Genomic DNA, 19,806 nt, shown 5'->3' with positions numbered 1-19,806 from the left:
TTGTATATAAAAGGAAAGATATAAATAACTGAGCTTTAGTGAAAATAATGACGTAGGTCCCCTTGTGCCACATTGCACAACACAGACGGGAAAAGCAAGGAACAACACCCCCACTGCCTGGTGTAATACTATGCATATTCAGATTTCCCCTTTAATTTCTCTAAAAATTTGCTTCCCCCCATTTCTTTTAAACCCACCATTTTTGTGCAAAATTATCATTTATAATGCAAGCATATAATTATGTCATCTACTTGGAAACACATTATTAAGCAGACATTTGTTTTCTGAGACAACCTTGGCAATAAGTGCACAGCCATTTGCATTTTATAATTGCTCCTGTTAGCAAACAATCCGCTCCTTGGTTGTAACATTATGTTGGCACTTAGAGGTCATTGACTAAGCAATTTCAGAAACCAAGCCCACGTAAAACTATTACCCATCTGTTTATGGCTGATGTAACTGATTTGTTGTGGCATTGGTTGGTCTCTCTCTCTCTCTCTCTCTCTCTCTCTCTCTCTCTCTCTCTCTCTCACACACACACACACACAAAATCGTACATAAATACTGGATGAATTAAAGGAAGTTGGTGTACCTTTAAACACACAGAGTCAGTGCTGCGTAATGCTGACAGTGTTAGAAATGAATTCAAATTTCCATGCAGCTATATCACTGGTTTATTTAGGACTAATCACTCTCAAGCAGCTAAGCTACTTTGTAGGGCTGCTGCTAGGTTAGAATAGACTTTGAGCACCCTGTCACCTATTGTAAGAGGACTTTTGAAAATTCTCCTGTTTCCAAAGTTGCCTGTTTAGAGTAAGTCATGGAGTCTTTATAGAATTACCAATTTCACCTGTCAAATGTTCACGAGCATGATATGTATAAGTGTTATTTTGAACCTTTTTATGTATAGCAGATAGTGTAGTCAAAAACATATCCAAAACAGTAAAACTTTTCAAGAATCATTTGCACTTATCCTTTGTATTTATATTTGTGCAGATAGTTTCTCATTATTTGACTATTTACATTCTTAATTTGCTCATTTGTACATTGAGAATATTTATATGAAGACTAAAATGATTTTAGTAATAGTTGACTTCAGTTCCTATTGGAAAGTTTTCCTTTATTGCCTCGTCAAGAAGAAAGTTCTTTAAATTTGTTGTCTGTGGCATGGTGAACATTTATTACATATTGAAAATACTGGAACTACTGATGCATGGACAAGTAGTTTACAATCATAATGCAGATTCTGAGGGAGCTTTGTGTACCCTACAGTTCTAAAAATTTGATTTTCAGCATGTTTCTGTTTCTCAACACTGTCATAATATTTAAGAATGGGTCAGAAGAGAAATTGTACAAGTTTTGACTCTCCTGTGTTTCATATTTAAAGGACGTAATTTCTGAATAAATATTAGAGCACCATGTTGCAGTTTAGCTGGTTTACAAAAATAATTCAAAAGTCATTATTTGTATAAACAATAGGATTGTTCCTAGTTGAGAACAGAAACAGTGAAACTCTTTCGTTCAAATCCCAGGCATGAATCGGTTGAGTAGCTTTAGGCAAACTACTCTTTCTCAACTTCCCATCTGTAACATGATGGTATTCTCTCTATGAATTCTTGAGAGAATGCATATGAACTATTAAACTGTCAAGTACAATAAACATTCCTGGTGTAACCCTTAGTACTAAACAATCAGTTTTCTCCTTATTCTAAAATAAGCCAAACTGAATTCTTCTGAAATCTCTTTAAAATTGTCTTCAGCATAATGTGCTGTCTCTCATCTTAGAGGTGTGATGGCATCTTTTGTGGTTCCAGAGAAAATGTTTATTACTTTGGTGTGATACATTATCATACACTAGTGCAAGACAATGTGTTTGGTACCACAAGTGATGTCAAGGTATCAGTGCCACTCCAGTACACACAATGTTACTGTCTCCTGGTACTATGGTTTCTTTTACCTCTGTTCAAGCGAGTTGGCAAACATGGAGCTGTGCAGTGTGGAACAAGAATAGAGACCAATCTGTATGCTGTTGCAAGATCTAAGGGGATTGTTTTTCCTTTTTATTGTATCATATCTTGACTTCTCACATCTTACACTCTTCTAAAAGCTATGACTCCACTACTCTTGGACCCCATATTGGTAGGAAGTTGGGATATAAGAGAAATTTAAAAAAAATGAAATAAATAGGATCCTAATGAGAGCTGGTGTAGCATAATGCTACAGCCCTTAGGCATGTTTAAGACTGCTCCCCAACTAAAACCTCTAGCTACAGCAGAGCATGTTGGGAAAGGGCAAACCAAACCTGGAAATAATGCAGGGGAAACCTACAGCTCCTCCCACAAACTAATACAATGAACTTTTCTATACTAAAATAATCTATGGCCTGAACCAACACGAAAGAAAATGCAGGGGGAAATTCAATCAGTCCTGGCAGGACATCACAGGCATCCAGACTGGTGGGTGAAGGAGCTATACTTTTGCTGTCTGAGAACACTGTGGACAGTCCAGTGGGGCATGTGCATGTCTTAGATTCCCTCACACAAGGCAACAGAAGGTCCCAATTTTTTTTAGACTTTCTAATAAGATTACTAAATTACTCATAGGGATTTCTAATAGGATTCTGGCCTCAGTTTTGCAGCACAACCAAAAGGATAGTTTCTATAAAGGAACTTTTGTGAGTTCAACAACTCTTATCATACAGTGAGAAAGAATGGTCAAGGATTAATTCTTTTTAAAAAACACACATCAATTATCAATTCTTTATTTTCTCAAATACAGGAATGATTTTTCATATCTAGTTTACTACTGATATATGCTGTTCACCTATATTGTTATAAGATAACAAATTTTAGCAGGCAGCCTAGAAGGCTAAATTCTGGTGCACCATTCACATTAATGGTACTGGAAGATCCAAGCTTTCAGAAGTACTCACATGCAAAGCTACTCTCTCCATTGAGGTGAATGGGGAGAGAGCAAAGACTTGTGGGATAGCTTCATAAATAAATCTGAATTTTCTAAGAACATTTTTGCATTTATATATTTACTTACCTTGGTATATTAGATCTGTAGCATCTGAAATGTATCTCTCTAGTACCTTCCATAAAGTATTACTGCTTTCTCAAAACAATTCCCCAATGACTGCCTAAACTGGCAACATAATGTAGTTAGTATTAGCACTAAAACTGTCGGCAGTTGAAACCTCTAAAGAATGCAGAAAGATTTGACATTCACAGATTTCTCATTTTTAACAGGGATAGAACTTGGCCTATCAGGTTACCTGGATCCCCCCCCCCCCTTTGCACCTTTATACCTTGAAACAGACAGCCAATCGCTTTAACATTGTTCAGTATTTATTACACTGCAGGTGTATGCATCAAACTGTACTTTCAGAATGGCATTGTTATCCTTGTGCAGAGAGGTAAAGACTTTGCCACTTTCTATTGAGAAATTGCACTGCCACAAAATAGAATAGCTGCCATAAATGTCACCAGGATTTTCAGAAACTCTCAGGAATATAGCATACAGAAAAACATCTGAAATGAACAGAACCCTGCTAAAAATAGGATAGCTTCCATAACTACCACAACATCCTTTACTTGTTCAGTCTTGTCTCCATCTTTTTCTGGAGGGACCTTCTTGTATGGCCCTGGAAGCATGGCTGTCTTCACCATTCTGCTTAGACAAGAAAGAAAGAAAGAAAGAAAGAAAAGATATGGGCTGTGTGTCTTCTGCGTGTTGATGCACCACAGCCCAAACTGTTTCATTATCTTCCCCCAGTGGCCTCACATACATGTTGAAAGGAGGGATGACAGAATGAAACCTTGTGGAATCCCGCATGAAAGAGAGCCCACGGGGCCGATGAGCAATTGCCCAATATCATCCTCTGAGATCTCTCTGAGAGGGAAGAATGGAACCTCACAAGTGCAGTCCCATCAACCCCAACCTAGATCCACAGGTGAGTCAGCAAAACTCAAAAGGTCTTCAGTTGCTCTAGTAATCCATCCATGACAAACCTTTGTTCATCCGTCAGTAAGAGGATCTTTGTCAACTAAAAGTGCTAATAGAACCACAGTGTAACCTAATGTTGACACCAGAAGACTTCAGATATCTTCAGAGCTTTCTTGATGCAACCTTCCCACTCACATATGGTGCTGTTAATAAAAGAAAACTAGAGGTTAGAAACCAGCTGACCTGAAAGTTAATAAAAATAGATTTTCAAGCATTGGTCTAATAATTTCCAGTTGAGGGAATCTAGTATTTATTTCTTATGAAAAACATTTTCAAACACATTTGTAGACATTTGGAGAGTCTTTTTATCACAGCATAATCTAATGATAGATTAAAGTATTTTTGAGAAAGTCATGAGCCAAAGATGCCCAAGCAATACTAGAAAACAAGTAAGCAGCATACTGAGCTGTCCAGGAATGAAATTTCCTTCATACAGTATCTTCCTAGTAAAAGTATCTCTAGTTTTTCCAAGTTGCCAACCATCTTTAGGCTTGGATATCTTGACAGTGCTATAGAAAAACTCTTTAAAAAACCTTGGTAGAATGTGGATTTGAGGAGTGTTCAACATGTCGGTTACTCTGTCAAACATCACAATGTCTTTTCTTAAGTATAACTAGCTATATAATTATTGAAATACCCCTTTGCCTAAAAAAAGTCAATTGATTGCTTTATTATTACAGTATTTATTATAGTACTGAAATAGAAAATGGGTTTTTTATTGTTTTGAAAATTAGAGTAGATCTCAACAAGATATTCATTGTTTCTTCAGTTTGCTTTTTCAATGCTTCTAAACACTGGGATTGGCAAACACTTTACAGTATGTTATTTTTAGTAGAAATTCAAAGGGCTGTCAAGTCCTTTGAACATTGGCTGTCATTATGAAAATGAACATCATCTGGTGCCATTCCAAACTATAAATATAGTGGATACTGATATGATGATTATCCAATCTCAGAAGTCCCAAATAAAGCAGAAAAAAACTTGACTTCCCAACTCTTTCTATTTTTCTCTTCCATTCTTCATTTTCACATAACACACTGTTTATCTTCCAATTAAATATTGTCCTAGGGTCACAATTCTGCCTTTGGGCTTAAAGGTCTATTCTGACAGCCTCTAACTATATCTCACTGTTAGATATCCTTGGGGAAATGTTAAATGGAAGTAGAAAACTGATTAGGAAGGAAGGTAAGAGCAGGACTTTGCATTTATGCCCCCAACCAACTAAAAAAAGAAAAGAAAATGATGAAAATCACTTTGATGGACCTGTCTAGGTAGATGTTAGAACACTGACCCATAACATCAGATATAAGCTGCAGGATTACTGCCATAACTGTGTTAAGAAATTTTAACAAGGCTTCAAATAATATCTGACATGCAAGGCTGGAGGTAATGAACATCTGAGTAAATCCTGTAGATTCATACTAGATTTTTGACAGTCAATTTTCTGTGAGCTCCATCAAAGTAAGGAGGAGACAGATGTTAAACAGAGCAAACAATTGTAATACATTCAACTAAGAAAATCAGAGGGGAAAATAATAGCAGTACAAATCAGAATTAAAGAAAGGGGGAAAAAGAAAGATTGAGATATAGCTATTCCTTATCAGTCTCTTCATTTTCTTTTATGTAATGTTTTCCACTAAGCAAGGGTGGGCATGACGTTAAATTGTGCTGTATGCATGTGCTATTGCATTTAGTTCAAGAATGTTCCAGGTGTGTACTATATGATTATTTGACAATGTGAAATATATAATAATAGTTATTTCTAGTAATATAAAGTGGCACATGATTAGTGCACATAATTTTGTTTCTCTTACAGAGGAGCTATATAGAAACATCAACATATTACACAGTACATATCAGTGTAAAGACATATAACTAAATATCGAAGTTAGAGTGGTCCATGCCATTGTATTTCTAATTTCTATGATTGTGAAAACTCACAGAGAAGAAAGTAGCTAGGAAGAAAATCAATGTACTTGGAATGTGGTGCTGGAAAAAAGTTCTGTCAATATTGTGGACTACTAAAATAAATAAATAAAACAAATCAGGCCTGAACTCTCCCTAGAAGCCAAGATTACACTGAGACATTCATACTTCAGAAATATCATGAAAAGACATGAGTCACCAGAAAAGAAAATAAAGCTTGGTAAAGTAGAAGGCAGTAGGAAAAGAAGACCACATGCCAGATGGATAGTCTCAGTCAAGAAAGCCACAGCCCCAAGTCTGCAAGATCTGAGCACGGCTGTTGAGGATACATTGACTTGGAGGCCTCTCATTTATAAGGTCAGCCTAAGTCAAAATTGACTTGAAGGCATTTATCAGCAATCAACAGCACAGTACAGTCAACCCACCTTATCCACAGATTTTTTTAGCCACAGATTCAAACATCTACGGCTTGAAAATATTCAAAAATATATATAAATTCCCAAAAGCAAACTTTGATTTTGCCATTTATATAAGGGACACCATTATACTATGCAGCTGTATTTAATGAGACTTGATCATCCATGGATTTTGTTATCCACGGAGGGTCCTGGAACTAAACCCCAGCAGATACCAAAGACCTCCTGTACAAATATTATTGGTAATTCACACACATCACTATTACTAATCCTTATTTTTAAGGTCTAGATATGAATCTGTTCAGTGAACCGTTGTATGTGCAGGAGATTTAACTATGCACAGTTGTTCTATGTGCAGTTACTTCTCCATTTACCTTTGTGCTAGAGAGAGCGAGCAGTATGTCAGTTATCTTTGACAGTGAAGTGAATGTTGCATCTGCAACAGATGTGTGTGTGCAACAAATCTCCATTTTTAAAGAGACACTTAATAGATCAGTACGATGACTGCCGTGTGCACAGAATTGTCTTGCTAGTGCAGTGAATAGAGAACACTATACTTTCCGGGGCTTCGTGTACAGGCACAATAGTTCATGAATAAGAAGTAGATCAAATCCACAGGGCACCAGTTGAATGCATTGAAAAAGAATGGGGGTGGGGATGATGAGAATAATATACAGTCAGCTCTCCACATTCACTGGGGCTAGGCATGCAGGACCCCCAAGGAAGTGAAAAAACCATGAATAACTCTCAGTCCCCCAAACCATATTTTACACACACAACCCACAGGTGAGCCCACCATGGATACCCTTTAGGGAATGGGGTTCTTTTTCAAGACTTACAAACCTGGCCACATATTTGCAGCCTCTCGGTCTTGGGGGGCTTGCAGTCCCTGCTAAAAATGGCACAAGGAGCAGTGGAGACAGCAGCAATAGATCCATGGATAATCAAACCCGCAAAAGTCAAGCCTGCAAATGTAGAGGGCTGACAGTATTACCTAGCAGTCTTCTGAACTGCAATAAAAGGCAGGACATAGAGTCAGGGATTATGGTGCCACATTAGGACAATGGAAGGGGAATAGCATATGGTAGAAACATTCAATGGCATCACTGGGATGTGTGCGCTACACTAGGTGACACCCAAAGGGAGGGGTTATACCACTGCTCCCCAAACATATGCCTTTGGACAGAAGGGGACTGTGGGGTTTGCCTGCATAACAGAGGCACTCAGCAGAATTATGTGAGTGGGGTGAGGCTCAGTAGGAGAAAAAAAGTTTAAAGTTTTTTAAAAAGTTTTACAATATTTTAAAATTTTCTTTAAAACATTACATGTTACCAAAATTTCACTTTACCCACATGAAACTATGTACATGCAAATATATTTAGACTGTGTATATGATATGGAAATTTAAAGGTGTATGTGTTGCAACTATTGCCATGACATTAATTATACAACAATTGCAATCTATGAGTAACATTAGTACAAAAAGCATTACTAAGGATTCTGTATGTTGTGGTGTGGGAGAAGGTCAATGAGTGAGTGACACCATGGAGATTTTCACATGGGGGTGGGATAGGGATGGGATCGCTCCCCTGTCCTTATCCCATAAGTTACTGCAATGGTGTATTAATGCTGTCCAATTTTGCTTTAATGACAGGTAAATGGTGGGATAATGATGGGATCTGCTCGACTTCATCTGAAAGCCTTTTGTATGATCACCATCATTTGCACTTCCCAGATGGGATAAGTGCAGATACCATATGAAAGTCCTTCCTGCGATAATGCAGGAAGGACGGGAACATGATGGGACAGGAATGGGATGTTCCTTGGCTGATAATCCCCCATCAGTTAACCGTACTGAGTGACCTAGTGACACCAATGAATGGGGTGAGATTTTAAATCCTGTCCTTCATGGTAACCACAAATACTTTTGTGGATTTATAATTTATGAGTCTGCATCAGTCACAACAAATGCTAGATTCTCTTTCTCATTTATGCACTACTATTGCCAGGTGTGGTGTCAGTAACAGAATCCCAGAGAAGGTTAAGATAATAGCACCTTTACTTTCTGTCTCTGATGGTTCAGTGTACACAAACTCTGTTTCATGCATAAAATTATTACGACGATTGTATAAATTGCCTTCATTCTATGTGTGTATAATGTGGATATGAAATTTGTGTTTAGCCTTGGGTTCTATCTCTAAGATATCTCATTATGTATATATATGCAAATACAATTATTCCAAAATCCAAAAAAAATCCAAAATCCCAAATACTTCTGGTCCCAAGCATTTTGAATACAAAATATTCAATCAGGTATTGCCACCATTTTAATCTTCCCATGGGGCCCCACCATGGTGGTGCAGAGAAGGCAGTTTGCCTTATGCCCCTTCAGACCTGTTGTAAAATCATAAATACATCTGGCTCAGAGGATTGAAGAAATAGGGTCTGCAGCTTTAAAATGTGAAGAGCCATTGGCACCAGTATAGAGACAATAGTGACTTGACCAGAATTGGTCCTATTGTCAGTATAAGGCAATTTCCTGTGATTCTAAGCCTTTATTATTAATCACACAGATTTTTTTCCTTTTGTACACAGGTGTCCATAGAAAACTCATTTGTTCTGCCTAGTGTTTCCTGTGGAGTTTTTATAGAATAGCAGATAGATGTGGGGAACACTTGCCAATATATTTTAGAACTTTGTATAGGGAACTGAGCACTGGAACATCTGTGTGTTTCAAAAGCCAAGGACATGCATTTTATTACTGATTAAAGCTTTAGGGTAAGCTTTTTAATATTAATTATAAATTAACTACTAATACTACATTTTACCATAGCAATTTTTTAAAAAAATCTGACCAAGAATATAAGAGTTATCTGTTATCTGATTAGCTCTTAAATGTTGTTAAACAACATTTACTTTTCTGAAACATAAAATAAGCTAATTACTCTTTTATAGCACAAATCAAAATTCAATAATTGCTTGGGTTTTTATAATATGAGCACTGTAGAAACTAAATACAAGTATACCTCAGTTAACAAAGTACGTGTTTTACATACACTGAAAGCCGCGTCGGAAGAGCCTGTCATGCGCCCCAGAAGAACTAATGGATGTGCACCCATGGCGCACACGCACCATGGGCACGAGCTCCATTACTTTCTATTTCCTCTTACACAGAGGGATCTGGAACAGATTCCTGCATAAGGGGAGGGCGCACTGTAGACATTTCCATGAGCATTATTTCTTTAACAGAAACTTTGGTACCAGAGGGTAGTGATATCACTTGGTGAGTGCGAGAGGTGTAGACTGCACAAGGGATACCTCAGAGGAGTGTCACCTCCTGCTTCAGGTTGCATGTATGCTACTCCTGAGTATGTCCCTTCTTCTCCACTGCTCTGGTGCTTTCTGCAAGGAGGAAGCAAAGGCATCAGAAGAGGAGGGGCAAGGTGTGTCCCTTCCATTCCCTCCCACTGCCTCACTTGCCCAGCTACTTCCCCGGGAAGACCAGGGTAAGTGGCAGCTGGGTAGGCAGGCCAGTAAGTGAGGCAGCCGGAGGGGAGGGAGGGCAGGGTAAGCCGGCACAACTGGCAGTCCCTTCCTGGTCTGGATAGGTGATGGGTGGGCATAGAGGGGGTCTGGGTCTGGGTGGGTGATGGGTGGGCAGAAAGGGGGCATGTGAGTGATGAAGTGGGAGGGGAAGGGTGAGTGCACACCCATCGTGGCTTTGCTATCATCCTGGCTGTCTGACTGTGAAGGGAGAAAAGACAGTGGTAGTGGCAGTGTAGCCCTCATGATTTCACCATTATCCCGAATCTCTTCCCCAAAAGGAGCCAATGTGACAGTGTCAACGGAGGGATGAGTGCACCCTTGTGGCTTTGCCAATGCCTCCTCTGTTCCCTCCTACTCCCTGACTTGCACAGCAGCCCTGGCAGCCAAGTAAGTGGAGGAAGCAAGGGAGGCTGCCACCACCCGATCATCCTTTCTGTGTCTGGCTGGGCAGAAGAGGCAGGTGAGTAAACAGCAGGAGGGTAGGATAAGGCAGACAACCACTGTCTCCCCTCCTCAGACAGAGGCAGAAATAACATGGAAAGAATAAGGATAGGTTCCTACCCCACAAAAAAGAAGAGCAGTGAAGTAAGTTCCAGCAAACAATATGCACATGTGAAATGAAAGAACAAAACAAAAAACAAAACAGGTCAGGTAGTCTTGCATAAGTAAATATAGACATTTCCAGTCTTCTAGAGACCACTTTGAAACTTCTTCCAAAATGCATCCAGGGACATTTTTTTTCTTTCACAAGTCTCTAACTTTTTCATGATTTCTGTTTCTGTGACCAAACTTAAAGATCAATTCTCTTTTTTTTAAATATACTGGGTGGTCAGCGGGTAAGACAGGCTTATCTTTACTACCCCTTTTGTATTTCATGCACGTTCTGTAAGGTATTATGGAGGAAGTTACTGTTTACCTTGTCTGTTGTAGGCAGGCACACACAGCTACAGTGAGACTGACTAGAGTAGAATCCTGCTCTTTTTCACCTTATTCATCCTTGCATTTTTTTTTAATACTGCAGACAGTGTTGCAATTTGACACTGAAAATGTGTGTTTCTTAGGCTCTCCTTCACCAGGTTCTTAATGCTGATGCTGCTAAAAAATTATAACTCTTCCAGCTAAGCGGATCAGGAAAGGAGGGTCTGGGATACCGTAAAAAATACTTTGTAAAAAGAAATTTCGTGGTCAGACACCATGCTAAATAAGGTATAGCTGTAAAGGGCAACGGATTATTTCATCTGCTCACTGTTGTAAGCCTTTTTTGCAAAGCTTGTTACAAAAGTATTTCTGGAACACAACCTGTCTACCTCTAAGAGTTTTTCTAGCAAAGATAAAGTTTGAAAGCCAAATTTAAATTGTTAACAAATATTGGATTAGATTTTCTTGAATTCATCTGCAAAAATACTGATTGAGATAGAGGGAGTGGGTTGAGATAGAGGGAGATGGGGAAAGGAAGAGGCATTGAGGAAGTTACTGCTTCTGCATGTCTGCTCAAAATACCTATGTCCAATGGCTATGTCCAATGGCTCATCTGTTATGCTGTGCAGTTTGTGACAAAAGACAACATGATCGGCTTGTATAGACCATCTGCATTCAGTTTAGTTTGGAGGAAATAGTGTTGTGCATATGGTGCCATTGTTCATGCAGGACCACCAATGACACACATAAATGTACATGGGCACTTCTCATGCATGCCCATTTGTTGTGTGTCCAGTTGCATTTTTGGTGTCTCACAGCCGGAACAGACAGATAGCTTCAGCCGGCTTCAAGTCGGTGTTTACATGTGCCCCCAAATCACCTGGAAGTCGCACCGGCAATTACATGCTGGCAGCTTCTGGATGACTTGGGGCATGGCCTTTAGACGCCAGAGGCCCCGGAGTCGGTGAAAAGCTGGATCTAGAGGCAAAGGGGTGGCTTTTGTCAGCTCCTATTTGGGGCAGGAGCTGGCTGGATTGGGGGTTCATATCTTTTTGCCATAGCCCCAATCCAGCCTTAAATGGGGTGGCTCCAACCCACCCCATCGGGTCCGTCTGTTTCACCCCCAAGTTCAGTAGCTCAAAGTTGTCACTGAACACAAAAGCCGCATAGCACAACTAATGTGCCACACCACTATGCAATCCCAGTGTAGCACCTTGGTCATCACCATAATTGATTATGTCCAACATGTTCATTGACTTTGCTTTAAAAGACATATGCATAGTGCTTTATTTTGTTTAATACTATTTTATACTGAATTTCCCCCCCTCCCCCCCGCAATTCAAGACCCACTTCTGTGGATGTGAAAGGACAGCTGCATGTATGAATGGATGGGCAAGTGGAGCTCTGGCAAATGGAGCTTCACAAGTCCTTCAAAAGTCTTTCATTTTTTGTTACTTAGGAACAAACTAGATGATAGACTGGGAGAACCATAAGTGTATCTCATGTATGTGTATAAAAGAGTGCTGGGGGGGGGGGGGAGAAATAGATTGTAAGTCTGAGGGCAGGGAACCGTCTAATTAAAAATAATAATTGTAAGCCACTCTGATAGCCATTAGGACTGAAGGGCGGGGTATAAGTACCATAGATAGATAGATAGATAGATAGATAGATAGATAGATAGATAGATAGAAGTATACCAGATGAACATCACTAGTGAAAGGAGAGGTTAAGCTTCCTCTTCCACTCCTATTTTTCAGCTATAAGACAATTCTCCGAAGCTGCTACTGTCCTCATAAAGAAAATATTTAAGTATCCTGATGATGCATGAATATTTACTCTTCCAAGAAAACATTTCTGCCCACTCAGGGGCTGGATATAGCTTTTGAAAATCTTACGGGAAGGGGGGGAATCACCATCCTTCTGTCTACATCACATTCTCAATCTGATTCATATCCAGCCTTCTCTAGTGGTTGTGTTGGTTAGAAAGATGATTTAAAATCTCCCAGCATTTTCTTCAGATGTATTTGGCAGTAGCAATTTGCCATAAGTGTGGGACTTCCTTGATAGCTTATGCTGCATGATAAATGATAAATTATATCTGACACAGGCTGCATCTGCACTGCTGAAATAATACTATTTGACAGTACTTCAACTGGCATGGCTCAATGCTATGTAATTCTGAGATTTGTAGTTTTATGAAGTATTTGGTTTTCTCTATCAGAGTTCTGGTGCCACAACAAACTACAAATTCTAGGATTCCATAGCATTGAGTCATGGCAGTTAAAGTGGTGTCAAACAACATTATTTCTGAAGTGCAGATGCATCCAGATGCATTGGATGACAGAATTGGGGGCATATTTATCAAATTTGCAGCTGACACCCAATCTTTGCCTAAGGACATAACCATATGACATTAAGAAACTCACATTGTTGTTGCAGCCACTTGTGGCAGTCCCACATTAGATATTCTCGGCTCTACAATAGTAGTTTATGCCATTGTTGGTTTTTTTCCACTTTTTTATGCTTACTATTCCACTTGTCTACCTGTGGAAGACTATAGAGTGCAGCAGATGTTGGGGAAACAAGCACTGTGATTACATCAAGGTAGATTGAGGGCTGAAACAGACTGGCCCAAAGGGTGGTGCGACGGCACCCCTTTGAGCAGCAGATTGGGGCGATGGCAACAGCACACTGTGGTCCTGATCTGGCTTTTTACAGCCAAAAAAGAAGCAGCAAAATGCCACTCTTTTTTGCACCAAAAAAGGGTATCCTTTCTGCTGCTGTCTGGAAAAGCAGCCAAGAATATTGTTAACTGCTCACACAGGCTGGTGAAGTTTTAAGGCAAAGCAAAAGTCCTTTTCAACCAAAAATAAATAAAGCAAAGTTCTATAGTACCAATCCAAGGTCCAACCAGAGAATGGTCAAGCAGTCCAAGATCTAGGATTCTGAAGAAGCAGGTTAATGAGGCAGTCTGAAGGTCAAGGGTTCCAGATAGTCAAGTTAAGTAAGCATTCCGAGTGTCAAGGGTTCAGGCCAAGGAGACAAAGTCAGAAACAAACCTGCTTTCACCAGGAAGCTCAGATTATCTCTGATAACTACCCCAGCGTCCTGCACCTGTTTATATCAACAGCTTGCATGAGCTTAGCTGTTATTAATGGCATGGTGTTTTTCATAAAGCCTCCTCGAATGCTAGAGGCATGCCCTATCAGCTCTTTGATGGTTGAAGGTAGGAATCCTCATCCTCTTCCATGCATGAAAGCTCTGCTGCCAGGAGGCTTGGTTGCTGAGTCTCCTTGGAAACCACAGACTCTGCTGAAGCGTTCTAGGAGAACATAGACTCTACTTGAGCTGGCAGGGCAGAGGTAGGGCCTGGCTCTGCTTCAGGCTCAGGCTCAAACTGGGACTCTAGCTCAGCTTCCTCATTCTTCGAGTCCTCCACCACACTGGGCATGATAGCTGCTGCTGCAGCTTTTTGATGCTCCTGCAGCGGCAGTGGAAAGGGCAGCCTTTTTCCAGGACAAAAAAGGAGCGACAATTTGCCGCTTCTGTTTGGGCAAGAAAAAAGCTGGATCAAGGCTGCAGCATACCATTGCTATAGCCTCAAAGGGGCCATGGGCCCGATCCAGTGCTAAATGCTATGCCCCTGGAGCACCCTAAACTGCTGCCATGTAAATGGCCGGGCTGCTTCATGCCAGCTTCCTGCCGCCTTGGGTGTGTGTGTGATGCATATGGCATGGCCCCAAGCCACCAAGAAACTAGTGTATTTTGCCTATGTGTTCTGGCCCTTATTGACTCAGGCTGTACTTAAGCAAATATATTCAACAGCAGTTCCCATACTTCTTGTATTGAGCTTCAATAAGACTATTCTCTCTCTTGCTTGCTGAAACTTGGTGATCTGTTGGTCAGATGTGACTGCTATCTATACATTTTCCATTGTTTAAATCGCCCATTCATATTGAACCATACTTTGAGGCCACCATTATTTGGGTATGACTGCAGTAGCAGAAACATGTACATGTAAATGTTGGCCACATCAGAAGTTTTTGGGTTTGGCTTGGAACTGTATTTTTGATTTGTAACTAGGAGCCTTCATAGAATTGGTCTATGCACCAACTCTATGGCATGGTACAGACCACTCAAATGCGCCGTGCTAGTGCCGATTTTAGAGAAAGTGACCGTGCAGCAACCGCATGGTCCCTAACCCTAGCATGGAGGGGCGGCATAATAATGACAGCATCCCATGTACACAGGCGCCACCATTGTGACATAAGCACCACGCGGCATTCGCATGGTGCAGTGCATCACTTATGTCATGGATGCGCCATTGGCGCACTCATGGCATCCAACCTGAGGTGCAAAAAGAACCCGTTTTTTCCAGGTTCTTTTTCCTCCGGAGGGAAGCCACATGGTTTGGCAGCTGCGGCTTCCCTCTGGAGGAAATTAGGCTGCCAGCAGGCAGCCACTTTAGGGTGGTCTGTCCCGCACCTATGAAAACTTATGCTAAATATTATTAGTCTCAAAGGTACTACAAGATCCCCTTGCATACTTGCATAATGATATTCCAGACTAACATGGCTATGTCTCTGAATCATATTGTTTGCAAACAACTGAAGAGTGAGATCCCTTTACACACTCCATACCAGATATCTGCCTAGCCAGCTATAGTGTAGGTCTGTTTCTTTCATAAGGATGTTGAATGGGACATGATTATATGAGTGGGGTAATGACATTGAGTGGAATTTCAGGAAAATACCAAGCTGGTGAAAAATTCAGAAAATATTTGAGGTGTCATCCTAAGTTGTAAGACAGTATTAATGCATTTTTTATTTTGCTTGATGGAGGGGAAGAATCTTGTTTGACGTCAGGTATCTGTTGACTGTATGCTCATTGGCATAACCTCACACAGATCTGAACCTGTGTAAAGTGGATTTAGTATTTGGAACCTTTGCTCAGCACTTTGTGATAGAGAGAGAGAAATAGCATAGTTAACCCAGTATGGTTTGTTTGACAATCAGCAACAGTTATAAACTGTTTAACAAGTGTATACCTAATTGTTTAATTTTGAGATGTGCACTGCTTTTGTAACAAAGGGATAATTCAGTATTATAAAATCAGATTGCAATGCATACTATAAATATTCTATAATTTTTGAGGTATGATGTCCCAATCCCCTGAACTGTTACTTTGATTTTTGACTGTTGTTAATATGAATTTAATGTAAGATTACTGAAACTGACAGATTACTGAGATGAAATGAACATTGTAACTGAAACAAATTTACAATAAATATATGTTATTTTGAAAATGTTAAACAACATGAATTGGAAGCATTTGTTGAGAAGAACATTGTTTTTTAAAGCATGAGGATAACATTGAGTTCAGACATGCATATTCACTGGTTGGTGATTCTTGCAATAAATAAATTATAAATTGATAAATTATACATGTTAAATAGCAATGAGAAGGGAAAAACACAGAAAGAAACCTTTTCATTTCAGACTTAATATTTTTAATTTTAATCCACATCTCCAGCTGTGTGACTCATTCACTCATCACATCGTTAATGTATATGAATTTGCTATTTTGAAACAACTCTTTCATACAGAATGTACATCATTTGACCACACATGGAAAATAAAATATTTTCAGGAAGCCAGAAGCGTGATGCCAGTGTAATTATGACATGCATATTTACAAATGTAGCAATTTTATTATGAGATTCTGGTTTAAGAACAGCAAACATTTGAGGCTCATGAGACTATGCTAGAAGAGACTCTATACTCCTAGTGTATAGAGTTTTATTTTTCCTAGTGAGATATAGATTAATGGGCCTGAATGATTTGTTTTACCATCCTATGGAAAGACTGTGACCCAAGCTTAAACCAAAACTAATGGGTCTACCGTACAAGGTGCTTAAAAGGAGGGGGGGGGGGGAGACTGAAAAAATACATTCTTCTTAAAACTAGCACTGGACAATTTTTCTCAGAGTAGTGTGGAATAAATGTCTCTCTCTCTATTGAGGCTTTTTTACACTGGCTACCTTACTCTAGGCTGTTGCTGGAGTACTTTGGCTCTGCAGCTGCTCCAGATTTCCCATTACCTCTGCACCCTCTAGTGATGTTGGCCAGCTGTATACACACACATCCCCACTGTATCACCCAGTGGTGCTGCTGTTTGTGCGAGTCACTCCCTTTAAGGTCACAGTGAGGTGCCCAGCATTGACCACATGTGCTTCTTGTTGTGACCTCAGAGGGAGTGACTCATGCCAGCAGTAGTGGGCCACATAGCAAGGACACATGTATAAACATCTGTCCAATACTACTACAGAGTGCTCTAGTTTTTCCTGCAAAAGTTGGATCAAAAGGTAAGATTTTTAAAATCTGGTTTAAGGGAGGGATAGGGTGCATTTGGCATGGAACTGGCCTCATGTTGTTAAGACAGCCCACACCCAAATTGGCTCTGCATTGTGCTCTGCATTGTGGAAACAGATCACCATGAGGAAGGCCTGAGACTGTTTGATTTTGCCCATGTAGATGGTCCTCCCTCCCCCCCATCTCTCTCTCTCACTCACTCACACACACACACACACACACACACATTCATGATTGTCTCTTTGTGTGTGACAGAGCAAGAGTAAGTAAACAGCAGAGGAACAAATGAGTACTGTCAGGAAACTGCTTGACAAGTACGAAAGCAATTCCTAGGATCAGAGATAGAAAGGACATTTTAAGACCTGTAGTCCAACTATTTCCACAGTGCAGGAAATCTATAATTAGGGCAACCAAAGCAGATAGTTCTCTAGACTCTTCTTCAAGACCTCCAGTGAAGGAAATCATACTTCTGTCTAGGTAACTGGCTTCATTGTCATACTGGTCATTCTGTCAAGAAGTTTCCCAATATACTATCATGAAGCATTGGACACATTTTAATAATGACATAAAACAACTAATAAATTTATGAGATATGAGCATTATAATAACATACTTCTTATTTTTTTTCTATTTTTTTATTCTTCATACTTTTCCTATAGAGGTCCTTCTGTAGTGCCATGGTAGAGGAGCTGAGGATGTCTCTGAAGTGTCAGCGTCGGTTAAAACACAAACCACAGGCTCCCGTTATTGTGAAAACAGAAGAGGTTATCAACATGCACACGTTTAATGACAGAAGGTTGCCAGGTAAAGAAACCATGGCGTAGAGCTGGGAGGCCAAACAACCCCAAGCACAAACTGTTGTCTATTTTTCCTTTTTTTTTTCTTTTCTCTTTTTTTCCCAAAACAACTTTTGCGAGAATGTTTCCTGTGGAAATATGCAACTTGTGCAAAATAAAATGAGTTACCTCATGCCGCTGTGTCTATGAACTAGAGACTCTGTGATCTAAGCAGTTGCAAAGGCCAGACTCCAATCACAAGCATCATGGATCAACCAAGTTTCTAAGGGGAGGGTGGGGTGCGGGTGTGGGCGTTCCACCATTTGTCATGGGTTCCACAATTCCTTAATGAATAAAAGTTCTTTGTGAGTTTTATGGCTGGTTACAAATGCAGTCTCAGTGAGAAATGGCAAGTTCCTTTCTGAAGTTCATCTGCTGCCGGGGGCTGGAGAAGCAATTGAACAGCTGAAGAAACTAACTACCAGAGGAGTCTTTGAAAATAATAGCTCAGAACTCCAGTAGGGGAAGGGAAATAAAAAGAGACTCTGTTATGTACTCCCAAGCATAGAAGACCTTGTATTTCCTGGCCAAAGTCGACGTGGTGGGCATGCCAGCTGATATGAGCTTATTCAGAGTCCAGAACACTGAAAATGGAACCCCCAAAATAGAAGAATGAATACAGGAAGTTTTACCTGCTTTTTGACTGTCTCTGTGTCATTGACCCAATTAAAAACAAAACCATTCAGTCAGGCAGTAGAAAATTGCATAGTTTACCTGTACTGGAACTCTGTGGTGGCAGAACCCAAAAGAAGTGAATCATATTTTAGATGACACACAAAAAATTCCCCTGTTTATTTTCTCTTTTTTAAAAAATGATGTACCTTATGTTGCTTAGATCTAAGCAATTTCTTGATTGTTTAACTGTGAAGCAAAGAGCATATCTGACACAATGAAGGTGTGTGGTTTTTTTCAGCCTGTAAAGGATTTGGGACAATCTTATCCCTGGTTTGAAATGACCTTGATTGAGCCAATTGAATTTTTCTATTAGTGGAAAAAGGAATGGTCCTGTAAAAAGGAGGGAAGGTGTAGAACTTACAATTGGACTCAATTTCTCAGTGCAGTAAAAGGTGTTTAAATGAGCCAAATTATTTAGCAGTTTTACCCCCTTCCCATCCCCACTCCCCAAAAATGAGGGGAAATGTTCAAGTTTATTTGTGGAAATGCAAGATTTCTATGAAAATATTTTTTTGTATGGAAATTTTTTGTAATACTTTTTAAATCAACAATCTCAAGAACCTGCGTTCCAGTCAGGGGTGTGGTGCCAAGAGTGACTGGTAGTGCGTGTGCACCACCAACGTTTGGTGAAAACTATTTTTATCACAGAAAAAGGGGGATCTTAGAAGATAAATATTTTCAAGTTAGATAATATAAAATCTAGGTGCACTACCAATACTGCTTATCATACCACACCCCTGGATTTCACTAGCCTGATAATATGCTGTAATGAACAGATGTGTGTAAATGATGAAAGACACAGACCTCTTGACCACATTGTGATAACAGTTGAAGTGCACACAGTTTGCTGTTTGAATCCAATGCACAACATTAAAAGAAAACCAACCACACACACATTAAGAAAATTGTCAGTTCTTAGTTGTTTTCTGGGTAGGGTGGGTTGGGTTTGCTATGTGATTTCAGAAATGTGTGTGCAGTACTGTCAGAACTGGCACTTACAGCCTTCTCATATTAGAGTCTTGTTCAACAAACACTTACTATCCATCATTTATTTTGTCCAGAATATTAGTATCTGAAAAGTGTTTGCAGGTTGAGGCCCAGTGTTGATAA

The 19,806-nt window shown here is 39.8% G+C and overlaps 1 protein-coding gene across 2 annotated transcripts in view; it reads left to right on the top strand.

Moving 5' to 3' along the window:
• Positions 1 to 19,593, top strand: part of GRIK2 (glutamate ionotropic receptor kainate type subunit 2) — a 655,273-nt gene extending 635,680 nt beyond the window's left edge. The window contains exons 16-17 of one of the 2 annotated variants that reach the window (XM_089530679.1): positions 3,778 to 3,955; positions 17,845 to 17,951. In XM_089530679.1, the coding sequence (XP_089386805.1) occupies positions 3,778 to 3,955; positions 17,845 to 17,858 (192 nt within the window). In that variant the 3' untranslated portion in view covers positions 17,859 to 17,951. Of the gene's footprint in view, positions 1 to 3,777; positions 3,956 to 17,844 lie in introns of both variants that reach the window. The other variant, XM_089530680.1, reaches the window with a different exon arrangement.
• Positions 19,594 to 19,806: the final 213 nt, after the last annotated feature.

The sequence above is a fragment of the Sceloporus occidentalis genome, unplaced genomic scaffold (genome assembly GCF_023333645.1).
Source record: "Sceloporus occidentalis isolate IW3139 unplaced genomic scaffold, rSceOcc1.0.p SCAF_6, whole genome shotgun sequence".
NCBI lineage: Eukaryota > Metazoa > Chordata > Lepidosauria > Squamata > Phrynosomatidae > Sceloporus > Sceloporus occidentalis.
The sequence above is the reverse complement of the archived record's forward strand: the minus strand, read 5'-3'. Positions and strand labels throughout refer to the sequence as shown.